Below are 14,720 nucleotides of genomic sequence, written 5' to 3' on the forward strand. Positions count from 1 at the left end.
TCATAAATAAGCCAAGTGATTTGATATTTATCTACATTTTTAATTAAGTCTATGTTATTTTAGGATATCTTAACCTACTAGATTCACTTCGTTAATTCAATATGGAGTCTCAAAATTATAGATATTCTTTTCCTGCAAATGTCAAAGAGAAATTAAGCTCCCGCTGTTTCTCCAGACAGCTAAGATTATATGTCATCCATAAGTTTCAGCACACAAGAAGAGTAAAAGAAAAATCACGTTAACGTAGAGTGAATCTAACTTTTGAATTTTAGGTGTTAATGATTTAAACCTTTGTGCTTAAGTCTGGAAAAATTAAATCCTTTAAAAGAAGTTCATAATCCTTGCGTAGACCCCTTATCGATGCCTGGATCACATCTGGCAATAATGAAGACAAATTAACACGATTTGGAAGATCTGGCAATATGATAAAGCCAAACCATACAAAATCGCTTCTCCGCTCTTAGTCACTGGTGGTCCCAGGAAGGATCAACTTCCTGTCTTGGACTCTGGTGTCTTAAATTAAAGGAGGAAAATCTTACTGCAATCTGGGTTCCAGGCTTCTGGCTCACAAACAACAAAGCTCTAAACTCACTAAATAGGAAAATTTTACCCCCAACATACCCTCTGAGAAGAATCTGCTTTTCTAATACATGCTTTTAATTTAGTTCAAAGAACTGACAATGACATAAATTCACACCTTCAACAGGTTAGTAGATTTTAAAGTTTAATGTACTATATTAACTTCTTCAATGCTAATTTCAAGGATTTACTAAGGGAAAAAAAACAGTTTCACCGTCTGAATTATTAAACTTAATGTTTGTTCATTCAATTACTTCAAACTATGTCACTTAATTTTGGAAATGACTATATTCTTTTTTATATGTGTATATAGGCCAGTCACATAATGATATTTTCAGCTAAATACTGCTTAAAACAAGTATTTTAAATAATTGTATACGTTTAAGTAACAGATCTGATACTAAGTTGTTAACAAGTAGAGTTGTGGTGACCAAATTAGGAAAATATTTTAATTCTTCAAGAATGTTGCAGAATAGCTTAAGAGTACCTTTTCTGTAAGAATTGCTCATTCAGCAGAAAACCAAGCACAGCAAAGAACTCCACCAGCATTCCATTATAACCTGGAACAGAGGATGAACACCACATCTGCTCTAGACATTTTAACAATAGAAAGGCGCAATAAACCACTCTTGTTATAATTAAAGGGATGGTGGATGTGAAACTATTTGGAAAAGCACAAAGCATTAGACGACATAAAGCATTACTATAATTAAGGAAACGTGGCGTGAGCAGTGATTTCAGCAATGGTGGTTGTACTATAGTACACCGGACTACAACAACACATCTTTTCGTTTGTAGAAGTTAGAAATAAATTAATGTACCTCAGATCTCTGTAGCTCTCATTTACAATGTGCTTTCACATACACTAATCTGGTTTGAGTCTGTATTACAACCACCCTGGGAGGTACGAAGAATGATCATTTGCTCATATTTTAACGTGCTGAATGTAATTTTCACCAACGTGAGACATGATAATATGAAATCATTAAGCCTAAAACGTGTTGAAAACAATAAAGATTGTTCTTGTTTAGATGGGGCTTGGGATCAAAATGACACATTTATTAAATGTAATGTGCAAAATAAAATGAAGTGGCCTCTGTTCAAAAAACGTACAAGACAGTTACTGTTTAAAATGCTTTAGTACTCATTTTCAATAAAAAGGAATCTGGCATTATAAAAATACATAAAATAGTCATGGATTTATACCATTGATTTACATAAGATATTTTCTGCATAAAGCAAAGTTATAAAATAGTAAAATAGTTTTAAAAGGTATTCTTATATGAAAGTTACTCCCAGTATAAAATTTTTATAACTTTTTGTAATTTTGGTCCATCGGTATAAATAAGACATTTTATCCTTTTAAAATTTATAGCTCCACTTAAAAACATAGGATTCTCTCTCTTTTAAATAAAAGTCCACTTGAGGTAGTATGTTAGAACTCTTCCTTGGTCCCATTCAGTCTATGTGTCCAAGTCATAAGACGGAAAATTTGAAATCCTGTGGTTTTCTAAGGCCTGTTTATAGGTACACGTGTGATTTTCTTGCTGAAAATCTGTCCTTTCTTTCCCATCTTCCTCGGACTCACAGTCCAAGTTCGGGGAAGAACGAGCTTTCAAGTGAAAGGTTCTTGGCTGACAATCTGATGATTGTCCAGAGCTTGAAAAGGCATCCAGGTGAGGTCTTCTCAGCGGCTTTCCAAATGTTCCTGAAAGAAAGAACCCCCTTGAGCATATGGGGCCTTTTGGAGCCATCAACAAAATGCATTTCAAATGAAGAAGCATCTTCCCCCATGAATGTGAGTACCCCACGGACGTTCTACAAGTCCACATTATGGGACTCAGGTGTATGGTTGTATATCTGTGCTATGGAGAAAGACCTTACAGAACGGAGCTGAGGGCATGTGTGCCCCTCTTACACACACATCCACTGAATACAAGCAGCCCTTCTTCACCACATCTCAGGACTTATGGTAACATTCATCATGGAGCAATGAAGTCCCCCAACAGAAGTCCTCCCGAGTCCTAGCTGTATTAATCGAGAGTTCCCAATTCTCCACAAAGCGCATCTGGATAGTAACGTACAAGTCAACTGTTCCTGAGTATAGCACATTTCTCTCAAAACAACCCGTATGTCTTGCCCTTTCTTCCTTAGTAGCAAATTATTATTCCATTGACTCCAATTCTTGCCTCAGTCATGTAAAAGATATTATTTTCATTTTTTCAAAAAGGAATATGAAAAATTATACCAGGACAAAACATGAAATTTCTTAAAAGCTGGGTAAAATATTTTAAAATTCTATTTAAAAAAAAAAAAAAAAAGTTGTGGTTCATTTTTCCATATTTCCATGCAGTGAAAAGATGATCTCAGTTCTTCCATCCCATCGTCCCCATGCACTAGACTAAAAAATCCACAAATGAACCTCAGCGCCAGCCAGTGTCCACCAGCACTACCGAGGGCTTTAGGGCTCTGACAGCCTCCTTTGCAGGAGGTGGTCCAGCTTGGCTGATGAGCAGCTGCTGCCAGGTAGGACGCCGTCTGCCCTCTGACTGTGAGTTCAATTATAAGCCACCAGACATCCCAAACCACAGCCATGCTGTGCACACAACTCCACCCCAAAGGCTGTTGTAGCCCAAAACCACTTTTTCCACATGACTGACAAACTGCACTCCTAAGTCACTTCCAAAACTCTTGTCTTCTAGATGATGCCACACACAGAGTTGCCCAGAAAGTTCCTAAGGCTTAGCGCTGGATTAAATACATAATCAAGTAAAATCCCCACATCTGCCTTTGCTTTTAGAAACAAAGATACTAGCTAATACGATGTCACGACAGCATCATTAAAAAGAAAAACAAACCAAAAAACACCACCAAAAACTATTTTTCACCAGTCTGGCATTCAAAGCTCTCATGGCTCTCCCGCATGCAACTTGGAATGTGGGTCCTGAGTCAAGGTGTCTAATAATTTAATAAACTTACCCATGAAAGATTTACTCAGAGTAACCGATGCTGGCTCTGGACTTGGACTAAAATCTGCCGAAGACTTGTTCAGACATAAGTTGTTCATTCCAGGTCCTTCGTGTTGAGAGTAAGAAGAGCTGAGTAACTTCCTCACATGGGAAGGCCACCCTGTATCACTGACACTCTGCTCGCAGGATTCTTCTGAAGGATGAGGACACGGGTAGCCCTCCTTCTTCTTTATGTAACTGGGCTCATAGTGTTCCATTAAAGCTGTTCTTGGGTCAGGACCACAACCTTTTAAATTTGGGGACAATATCAGGAGACAGAGTTAATGCTTCTGGACGTCTCTCCAGGAAACGGAACTCAGATAAGAAAACCACATACCTGTATGATAGGCTTCAAAAGGATCTGAGCCATACACACTCCCCTTCAAATACACAGGGCCTGAGGGTCCCAAAAAGGGACAAAGGAACGGGTCTGTGGCAGCTTCCACATCGGCTTCACTGCTGTTGTCAATGTGGCATGTCCCTTTAAAAACCACATCTTAGTCACTGAACCAATTTTGTTCAAGTACCATTCAACAGTCTCTCTCCACTTTTGACATTTTCCATATTTATAGATGAAAAGTTTAGACAGACTATTATACAAAGGAAGCAGAAATTTATGGTAGAGTTTTTTCAAAATCTATTGATGCCTATGGATTAGTAACTGAGTAAATGTGTGATGTCTTACTAAAGGAGGGCTTGATTAACCATTGAACTGGAGCTAACCTCGTTGCTGGCCCCACCTAGTTTCCAAGAGACACTGATCTGTGTATGGACACTGCAGCTGAAGCAGCCATGGTCTGAACCACATGATGCCACGAGCACTGCCTGCTTCCTCCAGAAAGTCACTGATGACCAAGATAAGGCATTGGCATTTAACCAATGACCTCTTAATGGCCAGCTCAAAGATGAGCCCGGCCAAAAAAACAAACAAACAAACCGAAAAAAACGTATCCGTGAGTATCTGAGCTAAATGACCCAGAAATGATATGCTGGTTAGTAGTGGACACAGCAGCTGAAGGACAAGAGACGTCATGAGGGTGAGAGATGCCACGATGGACCATGTGCCTGGGCAGCAAGAACTGGGCAGCTGGAGGGTGGGTGGTGGTCTCAGCGAGAAGCCAAGTGTGCAGAATGTGACTCAGTAATGCTAGTGGCCTCTAGGGCTGCTCTGAGGGGGGACCAATCTCCAGCCCCAGCATCCAGGCGACACGGCACTACTATGCTCCAGTTCTGTCCCTTTAGACTTTTGTAAGCATCTTTTCAGTAAACCCTGCTCCAGCTGAATGAGCTTGGGCCTCTGCTCTTTGCAGCCAAATGAGTCTAACAGGGACTACAGCTTTTTTGCTCAAATCTTCTATCTCTACACCCTCTATCACTGCCTTGCCAAGCACTTTGCAATTATTTGTGCAATTTTTTGTCTCACCACTGACTAAACTGTGAAACTGAAAACAAATATTCTTCCCTCCCAACTACGGAGTCCATCACAGAGCAGATAGTCAATCAACGTTTGTGGGAAAAGATGGTAAGATGTTTGAGAATAATGTCACTGGCTGCTAGTTACTGAGCCCTTAATACGTGTCATTTTCCGTTATCATTGTATTTAAAGTTCACAACAACTTAATAGGGAAGGATTATAGCTGCCCAAGGTCACACAGGGAGTGTCAGAAGTGGGTCTTGAACCAAGCTGATGCCCTTGTATTACGCTGCCTCCTTATTATTCTTTAAACAATACAGTTCTTAAAGTGAGAGTCAGTATTAGATGTCTCTAACAGAATGATTTTAAATCCTTTGACTTTTTAAGACCACACATGAAACCAGTTAATGTCATTTAAGTAAGAAGAACATTCAGGGCCAAAGAACATTTACAACGTAAAGGAAGTATTACATCGCCTGGAGGAATTAAATTTTATTTAACCTACTTGTCTTCTGTTATTGCTAGAAACAAAGATTTTTCTAGTATTTAAGAGAAGGGCATAACTATCTAATTTCAGCTTTGCTAGTGATTTTGGGCCAGGGCCCTCCATATATGGGGGTATCAATTTCTTGTGAAAATTAATATTATATTTGAACTTTCCATTGGGTTATTTCAAAACAACTACAGCCCACGTTCATTTTAAGCACGTACCATTACTGCCGTGTTGTGGTAAGAAAAATCCGCCTCCTGAAGAAGTGACGAACTGGTGGTGGCTTCCACTTTCTGAGGAGACGTACCCATCCTGTCTGTCAGCTAATGTTCCCTGAGATGACAAATAACTCGGGGTGTCAGCCGGCAAGTTGGTCTCATCTGGAATCAAACAACAGCATTCCATTAACCAAGAATGATCGTAAATGCCACACGGGCTTCCCTTATGAATGGTACGTTCTGTTTGGTTTTCGGTGCAAATCGAATCAATCGACTGTTGCAAAACCATCTTGATGTAAGGCAAACCAGGGCTCTGCTGCTCTGGGGCGCCTGAGCTGACTTTCTACTTTATGGCCTGTGGGATATTCCTCCCAAATTTCAAAAACAACAAATGCTGACAAAGGTAAAAGTAATTTTCATGAGAGCATATCTAAGGTTTTGAATTAAGCTTGATTTCTGCCATATTCCCAACTTAATATTATTCACTGATGTAGGAGTTTTGCACATATAAGTCAAAGTCCCTCTCCCACCAATAACTAGAATCTTCCCTAGATGCCTGTACACATACATGCACGCATGCTCACACATGACAAAATGAAAAACGACGGCGGAGTGTAAGCCTCATGACTGAAGGGCTGTTCCTGGTCCCCCATCACCAGCTTGTGACAGGGTCAGACTGGTTTACGCTGTGATTTGGACTGTCTCTCATAGCCAACAGGATATTCTGATGAGGTCTTGACAGAAAGCACTCATCTTTAACCATCAGCTTCATTTTGGGCCAAGGTGTTATTTTTAGCTAACCGTAGTTCTGCAGCTTGAAACAAATGAGTCACCCTCGTGACACGGCCTGAGACTGTGAGACGCGCACTCAGAAGGAAATCACGGCGGGACCATAAGCACACACACGACTCCTGCACCCTGTGCCGGGCTTCTGTCGACACACCTGTGTTGGTGATGCTGCAATCTTCGTTCCTCCGCCGTGTGTGATATATGACGACCACCCACACGAGCGACGTGCCCACCACACAGCAAACCACCGCGATGATCACGATGCCCATGGTGGCCCATCCATCATCGTCCAGTGAGGAGGCGGTCAGCTGAGGGGAGTCGCAGGTGGGGGTGGGGATCACGCTGAGGCGCACGTGGCCTCTCTCGGTGCCCAGGGTGTTAGACATTTCACATGTGTACTTCCCGGCGTCCCTGACATCAGAGTCCACAATGATTAGCAGCTGGTTGCCTGCTGCAAAAAAGTGCCTTTCAGTAACCACCAAAGGGCTGTCATCCTTGGTCCAGTTCAATCTGGGAGGAGGGCTCCCTCCCGCGATGCACTGCAGGACGGCCGTTTCCCCCTTGGTTACAGTTCGATCTAACAGGGGCCGCAAAAATGATGGCGTCTCTGAAATGACAAGTTATGTTTTTAATCTCCGACATGAAATTAGGGTTCGCACAGCATTAAGACCTCGCGCTTAAATTTATTCAAATGGGAGCTGAAAACTGTATTCTCCCACAACCTCACGTCCATGCTTCTTTAAGACCCTAAACATGTATACAACATCTGGGATTTCATTTCATCATTTGGCTGTCATTTACTTATAACATCAGTTAAGGATAATATTTACTATTCCTTTCTCTCAGTCTGTCTGACTCTTGGCAAGGCTGGGGAATGGTGGGAGTGGGGCAAAGCAAAACATTTTAGACATTCTTTAGAATTAGAAAATGTATAAAAATAATTTCAAGCACAACTGTGCGTTGACGGATGAAAAAAATCAGAATGTTTACATTTTCAAAGGGAAACTTTCTAGTGCTAGATGTCCCAGCCTATATTAAAATTCTGAAAATAATTTACTTTTATTATTTGGTGTTCATAGGTTACTCTGATTTACTCTTTCAAAGATACACAAATGATTAACATGCTCACATTTTTAAAAAGCATCTGTTTAGGTAAATGATAAAAGATGAACTCAGATTTCCACAGTGGTTATGGGAGGCTGAGAAAAAAGTTAGGGCCCTTTCCATTTGTTTATACACTTATTTTCTTATATTCTTTATATTGTTAAGACTTTTAGTAGAGATTGCATGATGGAAAGAGCAGAGAAAGGTGACTCCTGCAAAAGGGAAAGCATCAAAGCATTTACTTTTCCCCCTTCTCACAAGGGAGGGAGCAGACTCATTTCACCGGCCACAGGCCTGAAGATGTAATACACTCGCGACTTCAAAGCTTCTGAGAAGCCATTGTCCCCTCCAGGAAAGGGCAGTGTCCTGTGGATCATCTCTCACCTTCTCAACTTCAGACACAACTTCTCACAGCTTCTTAGGGCCTTTGGGTGAGCTGGTATATTTAAGACTAACATATATCACAAAATCTGAAAATATCCACTTACCGAGGACAGTCAGAGTTGCATTTGCAGAAATGCTTCCTGCACTGTTTTGAGCTGTGCAGCTATACACCCCGATGTCCTCTATCTTCACGTCCACGATAAAAAACACGTCATCCTCGGGCATCACATGCATGCGTCTCTCCCTCGCGGCCGGGAAGTCTGTGCCCCCGTCCTTTTGCCAGGCTATCTGTGGGGCCGGGTGTCCCAGGGCAGCGCACTCCAAGCGTGCCATGGCCCCGGCACGGATGGTGAGGTCCATGGGGGTCTTGGTGAATGAAGGAAGCACTGAAATCAGAGACACGACATGGGCAATTACCATTCTGGAGTTTGAGAGGTTCATTTTCATTCCCTTTTTTTTTTTTTTTTTTTTTTTTGATACTTATGAATGTCCCTGACATAGTAAGGCAGGGGTTATTTCCAACTGCAAGATGAGATGGAGTGATTAAGGTACTCCCTCAAGGTTACACAGGTACAGAAATGATGGGAGTCAGGATGAAACAGGTCACCTGAGCTTCAGACTGATGGTCCTTCTGCTATGTTCCAGTCGCTTTTTAGTTTCCTCAATAACTATTTGTGAGACCTTAGGCAAATCAGTTTATCTCTTTGTTATCCTGACCACTCCATCTTTTTTTTTTTTAAGTCCCTCCTGGCTCTAACATACTATGACTTTAGACACATGTTTTGTCCCACAATTTTTTGTTCTATGTGTCAGGCCTCAGCAACCATTTATTGAATGAATGCATTAATGAATCATATTTTCTACCATGAAAGAGACAATTAAATGATAAACTGTAAAACTGTCTACCTGTCACACAAAGCACAGGATGAGATACTTTTATGAACAGCAGCTAACACATATTGCATTTACTGAGCACTTACTCTACGCCAGGCATTCTGCTAAGTTCTTTACACAAATGATTTTATTTAACAATTATCATACCTCTATAAGGTAGGTACTATTACTCCTAACTGAAAGATGTGGAAAAGGAGGCACAGAGAGGTTAGGTAACTTGCTGAGAGTCCCACAGCTGTAAGCAGGAGTGGCAGGGTTCAAACCCAGATCTCTGAGCTAAGGGTGGTGTGCTTTCCGTTGGTGGAAATGTAAATTGGTGCAGCCACTATGGAAAACAGTATGATGGAGGTTTCCTAAAAAACTAAAAATAGAGCTACCATATGACCCAGCAATTCCACGCCTGGGCATATATCTGGAAAAGATGAAAACTCTAATTCAAAAAGATACATGCACCCCAGTGTTCATAGCAGCACTATTTACAACAGCCAAGACATGGAAGCAACCTAAGTGCCCATCAACAGACAACTGGTTTAAGAAGATGTGGTACATATATACAATGGAATATTTACTCTGCCACAGAAAAGAATGAAATATTACCATTTGCAGCAACATGGGTGGACCTAGAGAATATCATACTAAGTGAAGTCAGACAGAGAAAGACAAATATTATCACTTATATCTGGAATCTAAAAAATAAACTAATATACATATAAAAAACAAACAGACTCACAGACACAGAAAACAAACTTACGGTTACCAAAGGGGAAAGGGAGAGGGGGAGAGATAAACTAGGAGGATGGGATTAACAGATACAAACTACTTTACATAAAATAGATAAGCAACAAGAATTTACTGTATAACACGGGGAACTATATTCAATATCTTGTAATAACCTATAATGGAAAATTATCTGAAAAAAATACATATAACTGAATCACTTTGCTGTACACCTGAAACTAACACAGTATTGTAAGTCAACTATACTTCATTTAAAAAAAAAAAAAAGGTGATATCCTTTAACTCTATACTTCATGGCCTCCCACATCAGACCAGTACATCGTGAACTCTCACAGAGCAAAACGTGTCTGGTTCATCTTGGTTACCCACCATGCTAAGTATGGGGTCTTCAACACAAAAACTGCTTGCTTAACCAAGACTATTAATCCTGTGGAGTGAGAAGGGTTAGGTGGAGAACTATAAGAGCAGAGGACAGGGTTAGCAGTAAAAAAAAAGAGAGGAAACCAGGTACTTTCTGTTTCTAAGACATATCTTTAAACGCAAAAGGAAAAGTCAGATCACATACTATTTACTGTGAGCTTGGCTTTGACAGAGTAGGATGAACCAAAGTGATTGGAGATGACACACTGATATTTCCCTTCACTGGTAAATTCCACGCTGCGGAGCCGAAGAATGGTGGTGTACTCCATCACCTCCCCACCTTGGGCCCGGAGGTGTGCATAATTTTCCATTTCAGCATCATGCAGTAGTTCATTGTCTTTTTTCCAAGCAAAAGTCATCGGGGAATCACTGCTGCTGGCAGCTGAGCAGACAAAACTCAAATTGGAACCTTTTATTGCCGACTGTGTTTCTGGCTGAACTGTGATCTGGGGTTTAGGAAAATCATCTGTTCAAAACGGAGAGGAGGAAACAAAACAGTTTTAAGCTTGAGTCCAAATGCTACTCAGATCTGAACACCAAGAAACTCAAAACAAACAGTGGCTTAGGTTTTTACCCTCTGTGTATGTTTCACAGCTGGACCAGCAGTCCCAGTGTTGAAAATAACAGACTGGGAGAGAGTTTATAAAGTAATTCATTCATTTCAACTAGAGACTGAGCCCTATTTATCCATCATTAACTGGGAGGAAACTGATATTTTGGAATACAGTTTATTGCAGACCTCTTGTGCTTTTTTTTTTTTTTTTTTTTTTTAACATAAATACAAGAAGAAATCGGTTAAGACACTTCCAGGCTCATGGACCATCTTTAAATGCTACTATTAGGAACTGCATTTTTTCCCCATGTTCTTCATAAATAAGCAGCAAAATTAAGAAATCAAACATGAATAATGATAAGCAATACCACTAAAGACAGCAAATTAACACCCCACTTACCAAAAACAGAACTCATTAAAAAGACCAGTCATTTTTAGGTAGAGCAGGAAAAAACAATCCTGTAGTGAAAGGAAAAGCATTTCTCAAGCTCCCTGTGAGCCCCCGGCTCCAGCCTGGAGTTTAGAGTGGACAGTCCATCAGGTCGCTGTGCCACACTGTCAGAGCTACGTTATAATTACAGCTAAGCAACTCTTTCATTCCAAACAGTTATTTTTAGTCCTCTGTTACTTTTTGGAAAAGTTACCTTTTTGAACTTCAGTTTCTCAGAGATGGTCTAAACCCAGAAGGAAGCATCTTAAAGCAACCAAAATGTATTATTTGGGTGCTCTGAAAAAAATAACGTGTGTGTGTGTGTGTTTATGAATGGGGTATGGGGGACCCTCTGACAACTGCAATGCAGGTAATTTCCAATGCCACGCCTGCATGCTGTAATCAAGATAGTTTCTTCTTCTGTGTGATTATTCTAAAATTCTCATCGGGTAAAAAATCTATGGGTACTATATAGATATGAGAGACTGTGTGTGTGTGTGTGTGTGTGTGTGTGTGTGTGTGTCTGTGTGTGTGTGTGTCTGTGTGTGTGTGTGTCTGTGTGTGTGTGTGTGTCAAAGTAATAGAGAGTTCATATCTTGAAGACTACAGAACTGAGAAATCAAGACCATGGAAAAGGAATAGCTCAGGCCCTTACAGATGAATGCCAAATGCTTATTTAGATCCAAAAGCTACATCAGATGTTTTATTTCCAGAAACCGCTGGCACCACTTAATGCTGCAACCTAAAAAAAATATGGTTTTCTTGTACTTAGCTAAACAATCATAGGCAAAGCAGTTTTAAATAAAATTTTAAAGGCCAGTGTAGAATTAGGTTCTGCAATATCTTAACACACATACTAAAATTCAAACAAAGTTTGATTTCATGTTCTGTACGCACATTTAGTTTTACAAAGGTCTCCACGGCAGCAAATAGTAAACAGCAGTGTAGCGCAGCAGACGGAAGACGGCACCAGAGAGATGAAAACTTGGGTTTTTGATCCAGATCTGCTAACTAGCTATCTGAAGTTGGGTAAGCAAATTTCTAACGCTGAGATGCTTAGATGCTAAAACAATGGACCTTAAATTTATCTACAATAAACTCAAACTTTCTGTTACTTGTAATGTTTTTTACCCACTAATAGTAAAATTTTTAGCAGACTATAAATCACTAGCTAATAATTTTCTCTTTCTATTCACCATAAACAGCATCTGCACAGGATTTAAGTCGAGCTCACAAGAGCCTCTCAACAACCCCCGGAACTGGGGAGAGCAGACAGCAGCATTCCCATTTCATAGATGCGAAGACTGAGATTTAGGGAATCACAGTTAAGTAGAAGGGCTGTGACTATCCTTCAGTTCTCCCAAGATCCAACGTCATTCTCTTTCTACCAAACCACTCTGATGCCAATTTTATAAGTTATAGAAAAAATTATAGAAAAAGTTTTTCTTTCCATCAGTAAAACTGTGATCATCAGCAAGCCACAGATCCATTCTCATCTACCTCAGCAGAAATAAGAGCTTTATTAAGGGAACATAAATTTATTGAAGTCCATTATTTGGACAAATGGGAGGAGAAAAAAAAAAAAAGAAGAATGAATAGAAAAGTCAAAGGCCATAGTTCCACTCACCACACACAAAGCCATCTGGGCTAACAGCAAAAATACTTCTTCCCTTCAGCAGCTGCGGATGGGCACAATTGGCATTTACAAAGCTCTGAAAATTGTTTTCCGCCACCCACTGTGGGAGCCATTTTAGTTGGCAATCGCACAGAAGGCTTGATGTATTTAAGTGCCTGAGGAGAGTAATTACATGCAATTTGTTTTGTACGAAATGCAGATTTCTACACGTATAACCTAAACTCAAGTAAATATTAACAAAGCAATGAATGGGGAAACCAAATACACACATCCCATGGACTACATATTCTACAGTCCATCTTCAAATGCCAGACATGGAACTAGCACTGTTTTGTTTTTGTTGGTGGTGTTCTTACTGACCAGCAGAGACAGAAGTGCTGATATACCGAAAATACCTCACTACTGAAAATTGGTTACTACGATGAGGCACTGTACTGTATTGGGTCCCACAAATTTCAACCGCCAATTTGTAACAGAAAGAAAAAGAAACGCCTCTTTTCAACAAAGGGAACAAAAAACGAACTCCTCTTGCTTTCTGGTAACAAAAGTGAAGGGATGTGATGAATGTGCCAGACACTTTCTATAGATACATAATCCAGGATGATCCACCCCACGTCAGTTTCCCCCTCGATGCTTTACGTGAAACTCTTGGAAGGAAAAGAAAAGCTTACAGTTGCTGAAGTTTCTTCATCTGTGAGAATGCATTGCCTTGTAATGACATGATTGCGTTGTCACTCAGGTCTCTGAAAAAGCAACCAAATCAAATACATTAGAGGGAATTATAGTCACTATGTGCCTTCAGGCAAAGGGTGGGCCCACGCTGCCACCCCATTCGCCACAAAAACACTCTCTGTGCTGAGATGCACAAATGGGGGTGACTAGAAGAACTCGTTAGGAAGCTTGGATTCAAGAACAAGGATATCTGCATCAGAGGCAGGTTCTGTTACGGTGAGAGAGATTTCATATCACCACATACAGGTTTTTTGACTCTTAAGGGCCTAAGCTGTTCTGCCATGCTATTATATTACACTTCTTATTATTCAAATTAGTAACCATTAGTAACTTTTAAATGCAGAAATAAAATTCCTTATAATTATGCTTTTAAAAAACCATCATGTATAGAATACCTTCTATGATACGCAACCATGTTAACTGATTTACGTTTACACATTATTACATTTAATCCTCACATCAACCCAAAAGCAGACGGTATAACTACCTTGGCTTGGCATGAAAGGGACAGATAAGATTTGAACTCAATTATTTTCAATTTCCAAACCTATGTTCTCAGTCACTAGCCCATTTTGCCACACACAGCTCACTCATGGGGAGACAGGTAGGTGTTCAGACAAGAGGTTCTCACTAAAACAAACAAACCAACAAACACTTCAGGCAGGACATTTATAAAATGAGAGAATATGTGGGGCTGGCTTTATTTTTAACTGGTGCTTATGAGCGCTCTGGATTAAAGTCCGCTCCACAGTGATTACTACTCCGTTTTCCTTTAAAAGGGTCAGAGTGGAGAAAAGGGATCTTGAATGAGACAAGTGGCAACAGAAGACAGAATCGAGGTCCCGAACGTGGGCACAGAAAGAGGCTGAGAGAGTCACGAAGGTTTAGGAAACTGAAGCAGAGGCTAATGCTCCACGGATCCACGAATTCCACTTTCCCAGAAATGGAATGGGTCAGAGGACAAACCCTTTTGGCTAGTTTCCCTTTGAAAATAATTTGTTTCAGTGAGCCCAGCAATACTGGCCCGCCTTTCCAGATGACGCTTTGCAGTTATCCCCTACAACCTGCCCTGCTACCCTGTCGGCATGGCTGGCGATCCAGAGCTCCCTGCAACCAACGGGTCATTGCGAAGACGGCAAGATGGTGGTGCACAGATTAACAGCTAAACACACAGCACCAATGACGGTACCAAGCAAATGTGTATTTTACATGATAACTTCTGTCCAGGTTAACAGATAATACAACTTTTGGCTATAAGCATTCCTTAATAGTCAGGGTGGACACACTTTATGCTGCTTCAGACTCCCACTGAACACATATACGTGCACCCA

The 14,720-nt window shown here is 40.5% G+C and overlaps 1 protein-coding gene across 2 annotated transcripts in view; it reads right to left on the bottom strand.

The window, feature by feature from the left end:
- Positions 1–1,802: 1,802 nt before the first annotated feature.
- LRIG3 (leucine rich repeats and immunoglobulin like domains 3) overlaps positions 1,803–14,720 on the bottom strand; it is a 45,795-nt gene continuing 32,877 nt past the window's right edge. The window contains exons 10-18 of one of the 2 annotated variants that reach the window (XM_068559837.1): positions 13,329–13,400; positions 12,649–12,812; positions 10,184–10,504; positions 8,091–8,372; positions 6,653–7,105; positions 5,713–5,871; positions 3,925–4,068; positions 3,559–3,834; positions 1,803–2,287 (exon numbers count right to left, since the gene is read on the bottom strand). In XM_068559837.1, coding sequence (XP_068415938.1) covers positions 2,043–2,287; positions 3,559–3,834; positions 3,925–4,068; positions 5,713–5,871; positions 6,653–7,105; positions 8,091–8,372; positions 10,184–10,504; positions 12,649–12,812; positions 13,329–13,400 — 2,116 coding nt within the window. In that variant the 3' untranslated portion in view covers positions 1,803–2,042. The remainder of the gene's footprint in view (positions 2,288–3,558; positions 3,835–3,924; positions 4,069–5,712; positions 5,872–6,652; positions 7,106–8,090; positions 8,373–10,183; positions 10,505–12,648; positions 12,813–13,328; positions 13,401–14,720) is intronic. The other variant, XM_068559836.1, reaches the window with a different exon arrangement.

The sequence above is a fragment of the Eschrichtius robustus genome, chromosome 13, assembly GCF_028021215.1.
Source record: "Eschrichtius robustus isolate mEscRob2 chromosome 13, mEscRob2.pri, whole genome shotgun sequence".
Classification (NCBI taxonomy): Eukaryota; Metazoa; Chordata; class Mammalia; order Artiodactyla; family Eschrichtiidae; genus Eschrichtius; species Eschrichtius robustus.